This window comes from Letharia columbiana (genome assembly GCF_014066305.1).
Source record: "Letharia columbiana isolate WasteWater2 chromosome Unknown xpSc0000116_s0, whole genome shotgun sequence".
NCBI lineage: Eukaryota > Fungi > Ascomycota > Lecanoromycetes > Lecanorales > Parmeliaceae > Letharia > Letharia columbiana.
The window spans coordinates 977-20,619 of NW_023501181.1; the positions used below are offsets into that span (position 1 = coordinate 977).

The following is a 19,643-nucleotide window of genomic DNA, read 5'->3' on the forward strand; positions in this document are numbered from 1 at the left end:
AACCGGTTTCACATGAACCTTCGTTTCACACTTGCAGCACCCAAAATTGAATCACGCTTACATTATTATCGCGTATCTTCCGTCCTCGGATACCTTGTCAGACGGAGTTTGTCAGTTTAGGCCGCCTATAGAAGCAGTCTCCAATTCACCGAGAGCCCCGTACTCTCCTGACCTCATCCAATCGTCCCCGTCTATTTGCACAAAGAAGGGGCTTTGAGCCGCTGCTTGAACCATGCATGCACAGCACTATGTACAATGGAGTAATACATTCATATAAGAACCCGACCGACACGCTAAAACGGCCTTGGAGGAGAGATGCTGTCGAAGACGATATCAGAGGCGGATGTAGGTAGCTGACGGAATGGAGCTCAGTCGTCAATCCCAGTCGAGGAACCAGGTCCTGAGCCAGAGCCTCCCGCACCAAAGGGACCAACGCTGATGGTCGGATCCAAAGCAATCATCTCTGCTAATATGTCGATGACCGGCTTCGGGACAGTCTTGTCGTAGATATGGATAAGGTCTCGTGGTTGAGGATAGACCTTGAGAGCCTTGTAGAAGCAGAGCGCTGCCTCGATTTGCTTGGAACCTGGAAGTCGGTCTTAGCATGCAAAGCTTCACCCATAGCTGAACGCTGAACGTACCGTCCTGGCAGAGAACTTCCCCTTGCCCGACTTCGTTCATGAAATATGCCTCCTTGTCTTCCACATCCGTAGGAAACCCCTCTTCTCTGGCCGCGCTGACAGCATCTTCGATGATCTGCTTCTGCTGTACGCCTTGTGCCTCTGCTTCTTCCTTTGCAGCTCGTGCTTCCCTTCGCGACTCTCTCTTAAGGGCTTTCCTAAAATCTGGATCTGACCGCCGCTTATGATCAAAATAGACCGCGTATGCTGTGTATAAATAACATCAGCCAATATGTAAAGAGAGAAAGGCGGGAAATAAAAAAGCAACTAGCTACCGCAGATGCTATGTGAATAAGCATGTGCTATCACTTACCAAGGAAACCGGTTATGATAGCACCAGCGGAAGCTATCACAATCGTAGATGTCCGGACAGAGGAAGACATGCTGGAGGTCTTGAACAAGTAAGAGTAATTGATAGCACAGAGACCTCTCTTTTCATGTAGTCTCTCTGACCAGGAAGAAGTTGGACGTTTGATATCAATCTTTCTGAACGGCCATAAATTTCTTGTAAGCTCAGATCGACACCGCCAAGAAGACATAAATCTACCCCGACTGGGCCTCGGGTAAGCGCCGCCCTACGAATTGGTTTGTTCGCTCCGTAATGTCCTTCCCGTATCATATCAAAACACCCACTTTTTACGTTTGATAAGATGCCTGTCCTTCAATAACCAGAATTTTCCCGGGGCAAGCGCTATTCAATGATAACTAGCTTCAACTTGCCGTCGTTTTGTGTACTAGTACTAGTAGTCGGTGCTACATCACTTTATCTGGCGTCGCCGAGCTGACGTTCTCCTTCAAGACAATACAAGACAAGATACGGGTAAGACAAGACAAAAACGAGATTAACGTGGCTTGCTTCTTCGAGCAAAGCCAAGTAACGTTGGCGCCATACTCAGTGGGAACCGAATACATATACCTTCATATTTTACAGATAAACAGAGCAATTGGCACAGGTCTGCAAATCTTACGTTAATAAGACTGAAGCCAACCACGTAAAGTATCTGGTCTAGTTTTGTCGTCGATCTTCAAACCACATAACTGCAACTTCGACCAGTCTTCTCCATGGCAACCTCAAACCACATAATGAAGGTTGCCATTGTTGGCGTGCGTGATATCATGCTATCCACTGCTCCGCCTGCAAATATTCGACTAACAAAGGTAGGCTGGTGGCAACAGCGGCAGCTTCATGACTGAAGCTCTGCTCAAGACTGGCAAGCACACCATTACGGCAATTACACGGGTCGATAGCCAGAACAAGTTGCCAGAAGGCGTGATTCCTAAGAAGGTCGATTACAATAAGCCGGAGACACTCGTTGAGGCACTCAGAGGCCAAGATGCGCTGGTCATCACACTGAGTAATTCCGTTCCAAAAGAGACCGAGATGCAGCTTATCAACGCCGCCGGTGAGGCTGGCGTGGCCTGGATTCTGCCGAATGAATGGTCCCCAGACACCGCGAACGAGGCGATGGTCAAAGACGTGTTTCTTCTCCAGCCGAAGGGTGAGCAATCTCATTGTATATGCACCATATAAGACACTCACTGACCACAGACTGTTGTGCTTGCAGTGGACACTCGCAAGGCCATCGCAGATCTTGGCAAGAGTTCTTACATCGCTGTATCTACCGGCTTCTGGTATGAGTGGGGTCTGGCTATTCCTGCGGGCTTTGGTATCGACTTTGCCAACCGCATCGTCACTCTCTTCGACGAGGGTGAGACCAAGATCTCTACCTCAACGCGGCCACAGGTACGCCTACAATTGTCAAACACTTTTGTGACAAGCGACTAACTCTTGCTAGGTTGGTCGTGCTGTCGGCGCTCTTCTCAGTCTGCCCATTAAGCCCGAAGGCTCGAACAAAGAAGCCTGCCTTGAGAATTTCAAGAACAAGGTAGTCTATGTCAAGTCCTTCACCGTCAGCCAGAAAGATATGTTGGAGTCCGCTCTTCGCGTGACTGGTACCAAGGAAAACGACTGGACCATCACAAAAGAGCCAGCTCAGGAGCGGTACTCCAGCGGTATCAAGGAGATGCAGGAAGGCAAGCGCATTGGTTTTGCCAAGATGATGATTACCCGAGTCTTCTTTCCCGACGGTTGCGGTGACTTCGAGCACAACAAGGGCACGCTTAATAGTTTGCTCGACTTGCCTAAGGAGGACATTGATGAAGCGACCAAGGCTGCGATCGAGCGCTCGAAGACTTCCAACTAGGTTAAAGAGTAAACCCTTTATTTTATTTTTATTCGATAATCAGAGTACATTATTATTAGTTGTCCCATGAACATCATTATTTCATTCATTGTTCAACAACTTAGTCCATGCTTAATTCAAATGGTTATTGGGTATTAGGACGGGTGGTCGCGAGAGTAACGTTCCTTTTGTCGGGCATGGAAGATGTTCTTGAGTAGATAGCTTTAGCAGTGGAATGGGCAATGCCGTGATCACTTCGGAAGCATGATCAGGCCGACAAGAAAAGGATTCGACGTGCAGTCGCTTTGGACTTACACGATCAGTCGAACGCGATCCACTTGACCGTCATAGAGAAGCATTGATACACTTTCTAAAATTCGAACCCTTATAACTCATCGTTCTACAATAATATAATAGAAAGTTGAGTACTCAATACGCTCTTCAGATATGTAATTATTCAGGGTCAATATAAGAAGTAGAAGGATGAAAGGTAGGTAAGCGTGCTTATTCGGTCGAGGTGCTATGGGTACTACCTTATATTACCCTCTTTTTACCGCCAAGACACGGCGCTAAATTCTCCCGACATATCGCCCAGGCTTCATCTTGCGCTTGGCATCTCCCTTTAGCATTGCGATGCAGGCTCGGGCGCTATGGAGGACAAGGGGAAAGGCTTTTCCTTACGCCAGAAGAAGTCACGTCAAGCCGTGCCGAAGCAGATATCTGGTCCAATTCAGACAATCCCCCAAGTCTCCCGGGGTCCTACTCGTCCAAACGTGAACGGCAGAGTCGAGACCTCGACAGCTAATACTTCTGACCTTGTCAAGAGAAGATATTCAACACGCTTCACCAATCTTCCAGACTTCAGCAATGCTGACGCGCCACCTGTCCCATCCATTCCGACCCTGCCTGCCCAATTTGCCCAATCTGACTCTCGTCCATCAACAGCACGACAGAATCAGCAGCTTCAAATAGATGCGAATGCCCTGAAGGACCCTGACCTGCAGATCGAGAGCTATTCTACAAATTTGCTATCAGACGCCTCTGATCAAGAGCTTCGAGACTATCAAGCAAGTCTTCGAAAGCTCAAAAATCGCACCTCGACCGATCTACAGCAGAATGTGTACCAAAATCGAACACAGTTTATCAAGATCTCTAAAGAGGCGGAAAAGCTTAAAGGGGAGATGCGGACACTTCGGGGCCTTATCTCCGAGCTTACGACCTCTCTCAACCAAGCTTCAATGAATGCTGGAGCATCAGAACCGCGCGCCGCATCGGATGATGGTGCAAGGTCAAGAGCTCGCAAGCAGGCAAACAGGAGCTCGGTAGCAAACCTGGAGGCGATGTGGAATACCCAATTACATGCACTGTGGAAAAATGTCGAGGGGTCGCAGAAGTTCCTGCCCGCTATACCGGGCAGACACGTGGTTCTGGAGCAAAGTACTTGGCTGGAGTTGGATGCTGCTACTTGGAAAGCAAAGCGTTATGCGCATATTTTTCTTCTGAACGACCATCTGATGGTTGCAACTAAGAGGAAGCGGCGAATAGATCCCAATGCTATGACTACTGGCGATGCCGGGCAAAAAAGCTCTTCAAGGACAGTTGCCGACAAATGCTGGCCTCTGCAGGATATCGATATGGTCGACCTTGCATCTGTTGGATCGTCGGGTATTGGCGACCGAGGTGCAATGTCCAACGCAATCAGCGTTAGATACGGCCACGAGTCCTTCACGTATCGTAGCGACAAGTCATCGACTACGGAGAAGATGAACCTTTTACAGGCTTTCCGGAGGACTGTTGATGAGCTGCGGAGGGCCCTGCAAGCAGATATGGAAGAAAACGTCAACAAGAGCAAGGAGACTATAGACTATCTGACCACCAGAGACCCAGCCCTGTCCAACAAAACAAACCTGCTGAGATCACTCAGTGGCGCCAAAGACCGTCCCGAAATCCTAATCGATGTGGACGGTAAGCACCAAAACCTTCGCTGGGTCGAGGGTCAGATCGACGAGCTTGACAGCGAGGTGGCTTTGCAAAAATTCGAAGACGCTGTTCGGCATGTTGAGAAACTTAGGAAACTAGCCAAAGGTCTCAAGGGCAACATGTTAGCCCAAGACCTTATCAGCACCAAGGTTGATGAAAGGGCTAGGAAGCTTGCAGGTCAGTACTTTTGGGTTCTTTATCCCACAAACGAAGACTGATATGATACAGACATCCTTGCCCTCCGCCTCACAGCCACTCACGCGCAGTTGACGGCAACCCAAGCCAACATCGCCTATCTCGTCCGTCTCAACTTCACCCCCCTTGCTCGCACCACCTATCTCGCTGCCCGCACTGATCTCATCCACATCCGCGCTCGCAGCATCATGTTTGAAGGCGATTTACCTCGGCACATCAACCAGCTCTCCTATGTCTACTTCTCTTTGATCCGTAACACCGTGAAAACCTATCAGCTGTGTTTTCCGCCAGTCATGATGAGCAGCTGTGTTCAGTGGGCAAAGGAGAGGTTGGACGAGTTTAACGCGCTACTAGAGAGGCAATTGGGCAGTGTGAGGGCTGGCTGCGCGTATTGGAACGATTGCTTGGGGAAGGCTATCGAGAATGCGGGAATGGTTGGTGAGGTGGGTATGGATTTTGCAAATCTTGTGGGTCTGGGGTTGATAAAGGCAAGGAAGGATGGAGAGCAGGCTGAGAGACAACGAGAGGGAGAGCAGCAGCAGCAATAGCGTTATGAATCTAGTCAAATACCCTACAATTTTCGAGAATTTCCACTATGGCTACCCGGCGCTCAAATCTAGCACATGACTCCCAAGGCCTCATACGGTTTTCGAATCTCAATCTCGTACCAGTCATGGTCCGCATAAAACACCGTTACCTTCTCGTCCATATTCTCTACCCAGACCCAGCAGATCCACCGAAAGGAAAGATTCCCTCCAAATCCCCAGAAAAAGCACTCCCAGACCTCGTCCAATTCCACAGGCCAAGCCCCAACGACCTGACACCCCAGCTCCTCGCGCGGACAATCAGAGACCAGGTCCTATTACTATACGGAGACTATGGGCTCGGTCTCGTATCTAGCAGTCTAAACGGTAAATTCCACCCCCCTCAATTGATGGACCCTTTATTGACGCTGAATCCAGTCAAATACCTCTCCCCCGCAACCTCCACCGCCATAGTCCGCTGCTCTCGCGCACACTACCGACTCGTGTGGGCCGCTCTGTCCTTCATGACACAGCTAACAAAGACGTCTAAACAGGGGCAACCGAGAGCCTGCGCGATACAGGTGGTCAGGGTGTCTGGTACGATCAAGAAGGCTGAGGAGGAAGCTATCAGGAGGGCTAGAGCTGCGATACTGCGGGCGAAAAGGGAGAGCGGTGAGGAGGGTACGAATGGGCTCTTGGGGATACTGGGGAAAGATGACGAAGAGGTGTTGCAGGGTGGGAAAAATATGACGGCTGGATCAGATGTTTCAGACGAGGATGATGAGATGGGAATGGGATCCGACGGAGAAAGCTGAACGAGTTGCGAGAGAACAGACTGGAACCGAGATTTCTTCGGGACATGCACAACCCAATGATCAAACGCTGTTTTCGCGGGACCAACGCCTATCGCTATGCAAAGACCAACACTGAGCATCATGATCGCCGCAGCACCTTCACGCCGCTGTCAGGGACAGGACCCATCTCTTCAACATCACTATCCTCCTCTCCACCGTCCTCAGTCAACGGCGGCGTCTCCTGGGCCCTAGCCTCTTCCTCCCGCTCTTTCGCCTCCAACTCATCAAATTCCTCCTTTCGATCAATCCACCGCTCTTGCACATCATGGATCGTCATCCCAGTCATCCCCTCCCTCATGGCAACCTGCCACACCGTATCGTTCGCTCCTTCAGCACCACCAAATGCATATCCTCCAGCTCGATCAATGGCCTGCAGCAGCGTCATCATGCTCTTCTTATCCTCGACCGCCAAGGTCTCGAAGCCTACGAGTCCGAAATCTTCCACTAATTCGACGACTGCGTTGTTGAGACCTTCGAACTTAGGATGCCGCATCACTGGGTTCTCGTTCGCTAGGTGAGGGAGCAGGTATGAGAGGTCTTGGACTTCTGTGTAGAAGTCCAGGTTAAACGGAAGAGGTCCATAGCTCGCGAGCTTGTCGATTTTTGTCATGACGTTAAGGTGTGGAAGGTCCATCTGGAGCATGGCTCTCAGAGAAAGCAGGAGCGTCGAGATATATAGCGAAGGCAGTGTGAGACAATATGAGTCTGTCAGATGCAGTGCTACTAGCTAAGCCACCCTAAGATATCAGCTTCATCTGCTCGAGCGTCGACACTCTAGAAAGGCTGCAGGGAAAAGCGGACTCTATACCCAAGCTTCTGTATCCTAAAAAAAAGATTCCTCAAACTCGAATGATGCGTAAAGAGCTCCACCTGGCCCGGACAATCAAACAGCACATAATCCTCCCCAAGGCCTCTCAAGCCCTCGTCCAACCACTCTCCGTTATGCTCGAGCTCCTCAAGCGCATAAAGCACTCCTCCATTCGGCCCCAGCCCTTCCTCCGCCATGACCTCTTCAAGCGTGACCAGGTCCCGCACGTCGAGCGCGCAGGGGTAGGACGTGCGATCGTTGGCCGGGTCGAGGTTCACGACGGAGCATTTGCGGCCGATGGCGGAGAGGAATTGCTGCATGCCGTCGCAGTAGGTGGACTTGCCGGAGCCGGGGGGGCCGATGATCAGCTGGGCGAAGGGCATGGTGGGTGCTCTGTGCCGTTGCGAACGCGTTGGCCACCAGAGTTTGTGACAGTTGTGTGTGGTGTTTGTGAAGATCGCAGCGAGCTTTCAGAGGTTGCCGCTTTTATAAAAGCGTAATCGTGTCTACCCCCATTTGCGCCCTACCCCCATTTGCGCCCATTTTAAATCCGATAATTCCAACGTCTACTATATCACGCCTATAGACGGCGACTATAGTACCGTAGCAATAGGCATCATGCTAGACTATGGTAGTAGGCCATTTAAATAATCAATAGTGGTAGCTACGATAGTGGTAGCCATGGTAGTGGTAGCTATCTATGTCGGATTTACATTTGCGCCCAATTTAGATCCAATAATTCCAACGTCTACTATATCAGGCCTATAGACGGCGACTATAGTACCGTAGCATTAGCCATCATGAAAGACTATGATCGTAGGCTATTTGAATAAGTAATAGTGGTCGCCATGGTAGTGGTAGCTATCTACAACAGTATGTCGGATTTATCGGATTTTAAATGGGCGCAAATGGGGGTAGGGCGCAAATGGGGGTAGACACGATTACCCCGCAGTACCTGCCTGACTTTTGTTGCTACGTATGCCTGTTCTGGCTCCCAGCACCCATTTTGAACTTGTTCAAGCTGCTCTCGGACCGCGGCGAAAACTGATCCTACTCTCCAGGGCCTTCTTGCCAATACATGATCCAAAGCCTACTTTAAGAGTATGGTATGGCGTCGTTGCGTTCATCGCTGGTCATATGCAATCCCTCCCGGCATACGGAGGTCGGCACCAAAAGTCCTGGACATGCCAAGACAAGGGTCCAGGTAGGGCTGAGTGCTTGGCATACTTCCAAATTTCATGGATAGCATTGTCAGGACCGGTACAGATGCAATATCAATGTAGGTATGTTTAATAAGATAACTAAGGTACCGAACTATGTAGGTGGGAAGGAGGCATGATATGGTAGGGGATGCCTCCGCCAAGGCCCGCTAGTTATAGGGCTGAGGGGTGTGTCAAGGGTACACTCATAACACTACCCCCTCCTTCGTTAAATCATATCCCATAATTGATGAGTAGAAAGGTAGAAAAATAGATATATATGCACGCTTAACGCCTGAAAAATGATAAAAGCAGTAAAGAAATAATCGTATCCGGGAACCTTAGCATCGTACCTTTCTCCGTTAGAGATATTAGAGACGATAGTAGCTTTTTATATTTACGCTATAGCGACGTCGCTAGTTGAAATATATACGCATATAGAGGGCCTAGCCGGAAGGAAATCGATATAGTATAGAGAGAATCATATTTATAGGCGCAGGGGTAAATAATAGTAATTTCCGAATTCGTATTTAAGCGGATAGGATATCGGTGGAATAATACGACGTGATTAATTAAGGGCTTTCAAACCGAATCGAGCCGTAAGCGCTAAAAACTCTAATTTAATATTAACTAACTTTAATATAGTCTTCTCTATAGTATATTATTTAGCTAATATTAATTATATTTCGTAATAGCGATAACGTAATTCATATATATACTAATATGACTTCGAAAGATCTTTAGAGTTATATTAGCAACGAGGGTTTACGCGAAAGATTATATATAAGATAATTTCTAATTAATATGGATCTAAGGGATCGATTCTCGGTTTTAGAAAAAATAGAGCTATCCTGAAGACATCGGACGGTTTCAATTCGACTGAAAACGAGGTATCCGAGGTAATTTCGGCCCGAGAACGCTGTCGCTATTAAAGGCCCCTCGCCCTAATTTCTTTATAGATAAAACTCTTCGGGATATCGCTTATAGAAGTCGTCTATTAGATCCTAGCAATTTTCGAATTCACCGCCGTCCGCATTATACCAGGTAAGGTCATTATCGAGGCCTTTCTACTTAACTTTATACTTGAGACGGCTATAAATTAATTTAAAGTTAAGTATTTCTTCGATAACCCATTTAATCCGACCGTTAATAATGATATACTTCGGCGAAGGATTTATCTACCCTAATAAGGGGTTATTTACCGCGAGACTTAAGAGATTAGAGTAGAAGACGTCGTGGATCCTTATAATTGACGGAAGTTCCAGACGATATAAGATTTCCATAAGGCCTGTAATCTCGAATAAACCGAGTCTCTTATAGTTCAATTTACGGGAAGGGTGATCGGAGATAATATTCTTACTATTTAGAAAGACCTTATCGCCTATTTAAAAAGTAATCTTTTATTAATACTTATTCGCTTATATAACTATAGCCTTCTAGACGCAGTCTATATTACTTCGAATATACTTAAGAACTTATTTTATATAGTTCGTAATATTCTTCGCTCGAGTAGTATTAAGACGCTTACGTATAATCTCGTAGTCGATAATATTTAGACTGAAAGTTATTCGAGAATAGAATTTCTTATTCGCGAGAAAAGGTAGAATATTAATAATCGATAAGATAGTATTATTATCGGCGAACTCGATAATAGATAGCTATCTTATCTAGTTATTTTATATATAGTTATAATATATTTAAAGATAACGCTTTATATTCTAATTCGCTTATTTAATCTATCTATCGATTTTAGAGTAAAAGGCTATTAATAGCTTAGCTATAATACTTAGTCTCTTATAAAAAAACTTTTATATAATAGCTATAAATTAAAAATCTTAATTCGATATTATTAAAGTCGATAAGTTATATAGGCGAAATACTTTCTTAAGTAGTAAGTTAACTATCTTCTTAGCGATAATATCTTTATCGATATTAGAATAGATTACGTAATAACGTTTCTTAGTAAGTTAATTAATCGCTATCTAAATAGCGTTATAGTCGTCGAATATAAATAAGTCTATAACGAAGTCGACTAATATATCTTACTATCGTTTCTATAGAATTAATAAAAACTATAATAAGTTATACTCTCGATCGTAAGACGTCTTAGCTCTTTAATAGATATAGTAATTCTTAACGTAGATAACTATAATAGCCCTTATACCTCGCTAATAATATTCTCTTTTAAGTAGTTTATAGATTTATACTATCTCGAAATAGTCGTAGAACGATTAATCGTATATCTCTCGAATAACATCGATATATATATTATCGAATACTTATAAACGGTCCTTATAATAAAGCATTTCGTTCTATACGAAGCATTTATTAAGAGTAATCCCTCGAAACTTATTCTTATTTTCGGCGATAGCCTCGCGGATTTTTATATAATATTCGTCTTTCTTATTAACCTCTACTACTTTATAGTAAATAGAGTTATCGATTATATATATATTAATATATTCGCTATTTAATTTCAATCGATTAGAGATAAGAATTATTTGATACTATTAGCGTAATTATTCGTTTTCGAGATCGATTAATTTATACTTAGTTATTCGTATAAATATATCCGCCTTAATATTCCGAGATTCTAATCGATAGATAATCTTTATATTAAATTCGAATAGTATATTCAAATAGCAAGCCTAGCGATAGCTGAGGTCTCTTTCTTCGGCGAAGTATATTAAGCTCTTATAGTTCGTAAAGATCTTAATAGAAATATCGATATATTTTAGTTTAGGACGCTAGTATTTAAGATAGCGAATAATAGCTAGTAACTTCTTATTGTAGATCTAATAGTTATACTCAATTAAAGTAAGATTCTTACTATAGAAAGCTATTAAGTAAAATACTCTCTTATTATTATATTAGAAAAGAATATCTTCGTTAACGTAGTCGAAAGAGTTAGTCTTCAAAACGACGTTCTTTATCTTATCGAAATAACGTAGAACTAGAACTTCCGTAACGACGACTTTCAAAAAATAGAAGGTCTCTTAATATACTAAGGATTAATTAAATATAATCTTCTTTATAATAAGTTTTACTATAGATTTAACTATTTTAGAAAAATCTCTAATAAATCGTTAATAAAAATTACAAAATCCGATAAAGGCCTATATCTCTTTAAGGTTAATAGATATAGTCTACTCGATAATAGTTTAAATTTTAATAAGATTTATTCGTAACCCGTCTATAAATATTAGTAGATCTAGAAACTTAGTTTCCTAAACGTAGAATTCGCACTTAAGAATATTTATCTGAAAGTCGATATTTCTTAATTTCTAAAGGATTTATCTAACGTATTAAACGTATTTCTTTTTTATCTTATTATAAATAAATATATTATCGAGGTAGATTTAATAGAAGTCGTTTAGATACTTAAATAGAATATTATTCATATATTATTAATATGTAACTAGATCGTTAATTAAATCGAAGGGGAGGATTTAATACTTATATACTTTAAGGGAGGTAATAAAAGTAGTAAAATCCTCGCTATTAGGGTGTATACGTAGTTTATTAAACGCGGCTATAATATTTAATCGAGTAAGATATTTACATCTCTAGATTCTTATCAAAATCTTATCTATTAATAGAATTAGATATCGATTCCTTTTAATAATAGCGTTTAGCTTTCAATAGTCCATATAAAAACGTAATTCTTTATTCGGCTTTTTCGCGAATAGAATAGGTAAGGCGAATAGTGTATAACTTAATGTTATGAATTTCTTCTTTAAATATTCATCCAGGTACTTCTTTACCTATTTTAGTTTATATTCTAATATTAAATAGATTCTACTTTTAGAAAGTTTTATTTTATCGAAGCTATCGTTGAATTTCAGCTTATAGTTATAAGAACGATATAAGGAAAGTATATTCGCCTTAATTCTATCGAAAATATCGAGATAATTATAATACTTCGTAGATAGCTTATATTTTACCTTCTTAGAACTAATCTCTTTAATACTATTAATCTAAATAAAGCAATTAAAACCGCAATATCTTTTATATTTCTTTTCTAAGTTATAGAGATAGGGTTTATTAATCGATATGCGAGAATCGCGAGGTATTCGATTAATGGAAGGTATATATAATATTAGCGAGTTATTATAGATTTTATTTATCGTTAATATAAATAGCTTATTATCTTTTTCATAGGTTAGTTAATAGTAAGTCGCTATATTAATCTCAGCGATATTAATAAACTTAGGCTCCTTACTATTCTCATCCTTATTTAATAAGAAAATATTCGAATTAATCTCGTTATCGTAAGTAGATAGAGGAGAACTTTATTATTTTAATATAATAGATGAGAGGGTAAGTAATATAGATAGCCGAAGGTTCGAAGTTAGTAGAAAGAAGAGTTTATTTATTATTAATATCTAATTATTATTATAATTATATCGATCGAATAGAAAGAGTATCTTATTTCGTAATATATTAAGAACTATCTTATATTTATTCATCTAAAGTTTTTTAACTATTATATCGTATTTTAATAGTATAATTAATATTAGATATATTTCTTCTTAATAGTCTTTTACTATTATCGTAGTAAGTAGTATATAATTAATTATTTTATAATCTAGCCGTTATAATCTCTTAGTAATTTAGATTATAATAGTAAGAGTAATTTCAGATATAAGACCTTATATATCGCTGAGACTAAGGACTTATTTATAACTATATAAGCATCGATATATTTACTATCTATAAGAAAATCCTTAAATAGATAGATTCTCCCTTATAAGAAAAGCGTAACTTATATACGAAAAGAACGACGTGCTAAGACGTTATTAAGAATATCTATTAGATATACTTTATAAGTACCTCTTATCGTAACTTTAAAAGAGGCTATTCGTTTTCCGAATTCGAAGAAGAACCGTCGCTACCCGTGATATCGACGTTATTAATTTCGAATTCGAATTCTTTATCTATTTCCATCGCGTAAAGTCGCGCCTCCTCGAAGGCCTTTTTACCGATCTCGATTTAAGTAGTTATTATACAGTCCTTTCGATAGTAATCTTTCTTACCGCAGTTATAGCATATTAGTTCCCTTGATTTCGAACTAGTCGTAATATTTAGAGGCGTAGTAGTTATACTTAAACTAAACCCGATAACGAGTATAAGATATATATTAGCCGCGAGTGCTATCGTCGATATTCGTATTATAGTTAACTTAATAGTAGTCTTTATAGACTTAAAATTCTTATAATTAGCACGTTATAAGTTATCTAGCTTTCGAAGATATTCTTTTATAGTCTTTAAAGTAGTAAAACCTTCTATAATCTACTATACCTTCTTTAATTTCTTTCTTAGTTTTTTAAAAAGATAGTTCTCTAGTATAAGAATTTCGTTATAGCTAAAAATAATACCTAATCGAATAAAGTCTAAATAGAAGTCGATAAAGAGTCGAGTCCTTTACTATAGAGTATATATATCACGTAATATATTACTACGTCGATTTAAATTCTCATAGATATCGACTAACTCGTCTATAATCTTAGTAAAAAACTAATACGAGTTAGTGAAGTTTCGAAGTCTTCTATATATCGTATATTATATAGTCTTATCGCCGAGTTATAAGACTACGTAAGCTATCTTAAAGTCCTTAATAAGATAATAATCGCTATTAGTCTTAAATTTCTATTCTATTCTAGAGGATCAGTCGTTTTAGATAAGATCGCTATCGTCGATAAATAGAGGTAGGTTTAGAACCTTAACTAATTTCTCTTTTAAATATCTAGATATACGTTTCTTCTCGATTAATAATAGTCGTAAGTCTTTTATTAACTATATCTTAAGGCTATTAACTTTCCGCTATAAAAAAGTTATATCCTTCTAAAAGTCTTAGACTAGTTAATTTATCTTCTCGATTATTCTATAGACCTAATATAAATCGTTTATAACTAGATTCTTTTTTATAACGACGACGTAATATTAAATAGTAACCTCGCGAAAATCGTTTTTCTCTTAACGAATTTCATTTAATATAGTTATAAATTCGTCGAGTTAATACTTAGCCTAATATTATAATTATAGACTATTAGCGATATCTTAAGATATATCTATCGAGTCTATCTTATTAGTGATATTATCTAATAGAACTAATATTCGTCGAAACTTAGTTTACTCTAATAAGGTCTTAATTTAATCTATTCTTTTAATATTAGACTTCGCTATAAGAAAGAAGAAAAGAAGATTTTAAATAAAGTGGAGAGGAGTTTAAATACTTCGAAAGAATAAATATTAAGAATACTAGATATACTAGAGAATAATAAAGCCTCTTTAAGATGTGTCGAAATTATTCGATATTAAGAATAAAAAATTTCACTATAAAGCTTAAGATAAGATTATTTCTTTACGAGGGTTTAATACACTTATTTCTTAATTATTTAAGGCGTTAAGAAGATTATAAGTGCTTTAAATAGTAGCTTTTCGAGTATACTTACTTCGCCTAGAGAGTCCCTTATCTCGTAGAGAAGTTATATACGAGAAAGTTTCGAAGAATAGTATCTTAAATTAGCTATAACTCGACCGTTTCTTATCTAATTAAAGCTTCGTTAAAACTCTAGACGTTATAGTATATAAAGTTATAAGTAATACTACTAGTATATATTTTGAATATAAAAATATAAGATAATATTAGCTATTTCTTTCGATTCGCTAGCTATACGAATAATTTAATATCTTCTTTATCCCTTAACTACTATTTATCGAGATCGTTTCGCTATTTCTTTTAAGCTCTTTAAAATTAATTTATCTATCTAATAGACTTACTTAGAGATATAATAGCTTAACTTAATTTCTTATTAAAGCCTCTATTAGCGCGTTTCTTTAAATTTATTCGCTAATACGAATAAAATAAGTAAGTTAATCTTAGTTATAGTATTAAAATCGATATAGATATAATATTAATATAGATATATTAAATAAGATAACTAAGATATTAAACTATATAGGTGAAAAGAAGATATAATATAATAGAGGATACCTCCGCCAAGGCTCGCTAGTCATAGGGCTGAGGGGTATATTAAGGATACGCTTATAATAAGTATTATTATTCTTTATTTTAATAAGTACCAGTACTCTATATAATAGCGACGTAGTATATATATACGAAGTATATATATACGAAGTATAAATATGCGAAGTATATATATAATAGCGATATTAATAGAATATATAATAGCGATAATATTAAAGTACTAATTATAGCCTATAGTTAATACTTTAATATTTATAGCGTAAAGAAATAGAGAAAGAGTATAAAGACTTCTAATATATAAGTCTTATTTATATAGTATAATAAATAGAAATCTTCTTATTATTCTCTATCTTAATTATCTTTTATTAATATATTTAATATTTAAAGTATTAATTATAATAATAAGACTCGAATTTAAATACTTATTAAGTTTTATTAATTATAAATAAAACGTTATATTACTCGAAAAGATATATTAAGAACTTATAAGAAAGTTAAAAGATAATAACTATATTATTAAAATTACGAGTTTATTTAAAAGAGGATTTAGAAGTAAATAGAGTAAATATCGAGATATATTACGAAGGTAATACGTTTTAAAGATAATAACGAGTATAGAAAAGATCGTAGAGGAGGTAATATACGATTATACGACTCCGCCGAGCGAGCTAATGAGTATATACGCAATTATATAAAGCATTATCGTTAAATAAATGTAACTATACAGAAAGTGCCAAGAATGCCAAGAGTGCCAAGTATTTTAGCGCTGTCCAGGACTTTTGGTGCCGACCTCCGTATGGCCTGAGTACCACAGGATTTGATAGAGCGAGGACGCCGGCCCAGAACCTCAAATGCTGCTTGATCTCTAAAATAGGCTGTGTCCCCGCGTCCATGCCAGGTATGTTGACCTCTACGACTTTCTTACTGGTGGATGAAAAGAGGGAACTATACGGTGCATACGGAGATGAACACTACCAATTGCACAAGGATGACTGGTTTCGCGGGTACTGTGTGGGTGAATGAGGAGGCTGATGATGGTGATGTTCAGGCATGAAAAGAGAGGGACATGCTGAGATGGTAGGAGGTTATCAGGATCTCTCTAAGAGCCATGGGCCGGTTGACACCTGAGGACAGGGAGATTGTAATTCCTAGTCTCAGCCAGATAGACGAAGGCGGGTGGCTAACCGTGTCATGCAAATTGCGAAGCGCTTACAAAATTCAGGGGGTCAGCCCGGTAGCTTTTAAACCTCAGCCCACCCCCACGGTAATATTACCGGAGAACGATTAGGCCGACCCGCCGGATTACTAAGGCCCTCCCATAGTAATTTGGCAGCCCTCCTTACCTGTTGCACTCTTCTTCTCCATACCTCGCTGTCGTCTATTAATTTTTTTGAAGCTATCCACAACTCCGCCCCGCCTACTATGATCTCTCAAGAACGCGTCGTTCTCAAGAACGCGTCGTTCGCCAGCCCCCGCAATACGGGGGCTTCGAGGATACTTAGGAGGAGCTGGATTGGTACGGCAGTAACCCTGAAGGCATTGATCGGGATCGTCCTCCGCCAGAGGTTCTCTCGGAAGACGATATGGCCCTGCTGCAGGAGAAGGATGAGAGTGACCCCAGTGATGCTAAGTGGAGTCGCGGCACGTACTCTGACGCGTCTAGATCGCCGTCGCCACCATTTAATACCCTCCCTACCTCCCATTCTATATTTTGAAGGCGGGTACGGTGGATTGGGAGGACGATGTAAGGGAGCGTATTTCCGCCTAGTGGGTGGCGATGTCTATTCGTCAATAAGGGGTTTAAGAGGCCTTGAAGGAGCTCGCCGGCGATGGGTATAGTATAGCCCGGCTAGAGGCGCCAGCGAGGCGGAGTGGGGAGGATTAGACTAGACTATATAGGCAACACCACCGATAAAGTCCTCTTCCCCGTGGAAATCCCCAGCTCCGGTGACGGCGAGTCTCCTTTCCGCCCTGTATACCTCGGGAAGGCGGAGAGCCTCCATTGTACGAATAGCCTCATCGGTGACAGCGAGATCTAGCGACGGTGTGATAGTGACAGCGAGGTTGCTACGAGGCCGCGCCTTATTTTGATGTGACCCCCATACAAATCTGGCGCGGCCTTGTAATCCCGCTACTGGTATTTTTCTTAGCATGGGCTGAGGTTTAAAAGCATCCGTCAGCCTACTCGTAATGCCAAGACATTATATCCGAAAGGCGCCAGTTCATAGGGTACTAATTGCGTCGCCTTCTTCAATTCCTTGACTTTGTCCGGCCGTTTCTTTCTGGTAGTTTCATGAGTGGATGGATATCTGTCTCAGCCCCAAAGGCGATCGCTGTAGGACACAATCTTCCATTCGGAACTGTGTGCTGAGCAGTGCTGAGCAAATAAACACTCCCAAGGTTCAAGGGCAGTTCCTCCGGGTTCAGTGACGGAATTTAAGAGCCAATCTTTCTCGTGCATGCGACCCAAAGCTCTCAAGACCGAGGGTGCGGCGCGGATATTATGGAACTGACATGAAGGCTTCGATCTTTTGGACTGTTGTGTGTAGAAAGCCCGCATCGGATCACAGCAAAGATCCAAGGCATGGCAATGAACATGACCTTCCCGGAGTCTTTGCTGTGGCAAGGCCGAGTCAAGTATCGATGACCTGCTCTCGAGGCTGACGGTCTATAGGCGAGCCGAGGGTACTGGATAACGACTGCCCGCAAGGCTGCGACCTCGCTTCCGCTGAGGAAAAAGCTGGCGGCGGTGGCGATAGCAGGGCAATTCCCTGTCCGTAGAAGCCGGCCCTTGCGCTGGAGAGCCATTAGTCCGTCTAATGACAAAGTGGATAGACGAGCAAGCGTGTAAGTCAGTCGAAGTTGTACTTTGTTCGACGACCTCTGTTCCGCTCACTTTCCCCCCCATAGCCTCCCAACAAGCGCCTCGTCATTACTTCACCTCGACAAAGAGGGCTGAAAAATACATAGGATCACGCCTTCATGTGCGTTAAGGACTAGGTTGAAAGCAGAGAAGCTAAGTTCCTTGGAGTCATACCTCAACGCAGTCCGCAATTCCTCAATTGTCAAGATCTAGCACAGAAAGAAGTACTATTACAGCGTCCTCACAATCAACAAAGACTTCTCCAATCGAGAGCCTTCCATCATCAGTCAAAGCCTTATATGCCCGTACCCACTTACCGAGTTCCGCGTCAGCCTCGTCCATTCCACATCCTGACTATGTCGACCCTACAGAGGGAACCGGCTCCGGATAAGTAGTCTCATCACACAACGCCCCACACCCTAGCCTCGTCTGCGGACTCGGCTGCGTCCAGCTATAATCCTTACTCCACGCCGTATAATCGGGCTGACTCGTGATCCCACTCCGGCCCCCGCTACACCTCCTGCGAATGTAGCCATCAAAAACTTGCACAACACTACTAGTCCAAAGGGCATGGCACAACTTATCATCCCAAGTGCAAGTATTAAGCACAGTAGCGGTGACGCACTTGCTCTTGAGCCAGGTATTGTCGATATTTTCTTGGAGTTCGAGGCCGATTTTTTCGATGATATCGACTTCGATTTCGTTGCCCCAGGTGATGCTCCAGGAGCCGCAATTTTGGACGGCGTCCTGGGAGCTGGAGGCGCATGTGCTGGTGAGGGCGCAGTCAATTGTGTTTTCTTTCATGGGTGTCCAGGCTTGGGCTTGGTATTCGTTGGTGACGTAGAACTATGCAGGGTCAGTGCTGCTATATTTCCTTATGGCTTTTTGAAAGAAAATGAGAACGGGATGAGGTGAGGTCTTACGATGTCGGTCCAGCATTTGACTCCGCTGGCGTAGGTACCTTGGTCTTTCGAGTCTACATATGTTCCGGAGCCGTCGGGGTAGGAGCTCGTGCTGCCAGTATAGTCGCCTAATTGTGCGGTGGTGCCCGCTCGCTTGAAGAGCAGGTTAGAGTCGGAGCTTCCCTCAGCTGACGGGTAGGCGAGTGCTAGGCGTGCAAGGCAAATCCCCATGAGGTTTAGGGACGGAAGTCTCTTGATCAACATCATGGCGGAGTACTCAAGTGTTCCCAGAGGGGCTAGTGCTGTAAGTGTGTTTCAGGCGGTCAAAGGGAGTTGAAGAATGGGGACAATTGTGTCTGCCGATATTGGATGTAGAAGAAGAGGGACTCGCCTTCTTTTATGTGCATGGGCAACTGCTGTGCCTTTCTTCTCTTTCTCCTCTATTGCATGTCTCACCAAGCTTT

At 41.8% G+C, this 19,643-nt stretch overlaps 6 protein-coding genes across 6 annotated transcripts; 3 read left to right on the plus strand and 3 right to left on the minus strand.

Moving 5' to 3' along the window:
- Positions 1-368: 368 nt before the first annotated feature.
- Positions 369-1,063, minus strand: HO173_013353 (uncharacterized protein; the record flags this gene model as incomplete). The annotated part of the gene is made up of 3 exons (XM_037315173.1): positions 369-586; positions 642-887; positions 994-1,063. The coding sequence occupies 3 exons, from the start codon at positions 1,061-1,063 to the stop codon at positions 369-371; spliced, it is 534 nt and encodes a 177-aa protein (XP_037157929.1).
- Positions 1,064-1,742: 679 nt separating this feature from the next.
- On the plus strand, positions 1,743-2,884 carry HO173_013354 (uncharacterized protein; the record flags this gene model as incomplete). The annotated part of the gene is made up of 4 exons (XM_037315174.1): positions 1,743-1,784; positions 1,843-2,179; positions 2,246-2,424; positions 2,477-2,884. The coding sequence occupies 4 exons, from the start codon at positions 1,743-1,745 to the stop codon at positions 2,882-2,884; spliced, it is 966 nt and encodes a 321-aa protein (XP_037157930.1).
- Positions 2,885-3,513: 629 nt separating this feature from the next.
- On the plus strand, positions 3,514-5,586 carry HO173_013355 (uncharacterized protein; the record flags this gene model as incomplete). Its single annotated transcript, XM_037315175.1, has 2 exons — positions 3,514-5,020; positions 5,072-5,586. 2 exons carry the CDS (start codon positions 3,514-3,516, stop codon positions 5,584-5,586), a joined length of 2,022 nt encoding a protein of 673 aa, XP_037157931.1.
- Positions 5,587-5,633: 47 nt separating this feature from the next.
- On the plus strand, positions 5,634-6,377 carry HO173_013356 (uncharacterized protein; the record flags this gene model as incomplete). Its single annotated transcript, XM_037315176.1, has 2 exons — positions 5,634-5,949; positions 6,001-6,377. The coding sequence occupies 2 exons, from the start codon at positions 5,634-5,636 to the stop codon at positions 6,375-6,377; spliced, it is 693 nt and encodes a 230-aa protein (XP_037157932.1).
- A 118-nt stretch (positions 6,378-6,495) lies between these two features.
- Positions 6,496-7,607, minus strand: HO173_013357 (uncharacterized protein; the record flags this gene model as incomplete). Its single annotated transcript, XM_037315177.1, has 2 exons — positions 6,496-7,143; positions 7,218-7,607. 2 exons carry the CDS (start codon positions 7,605-7,607, stop codon positions 6,496-6,498), a joined length of 1,038 nt encoding a protein of 345 aa, XP_037157933.1.
- Positions 7,608-18,631: 11,024 nt separating this feature from the next.
- On the minus strand, positions 18,632-19,446 carry HO173_013358 (uncharacterized protein; the record flags this gene model as incomplete). The annotated part of the gene is made up of 2 exons (XM_037315178.1): positions 18,632-19,123; positions 19,201-19,446. The coding sequence occupies 2 exons, from the start codon at positions 19,444-19,446 to the stop codon at positions 18,632-18,634; spliced, it is 738 nt and encodes a 245-aa protein (XP_037157934.1).
- Between the last annotated feature and the right edge of the window lie 197 nt (positions 19,447-19,643).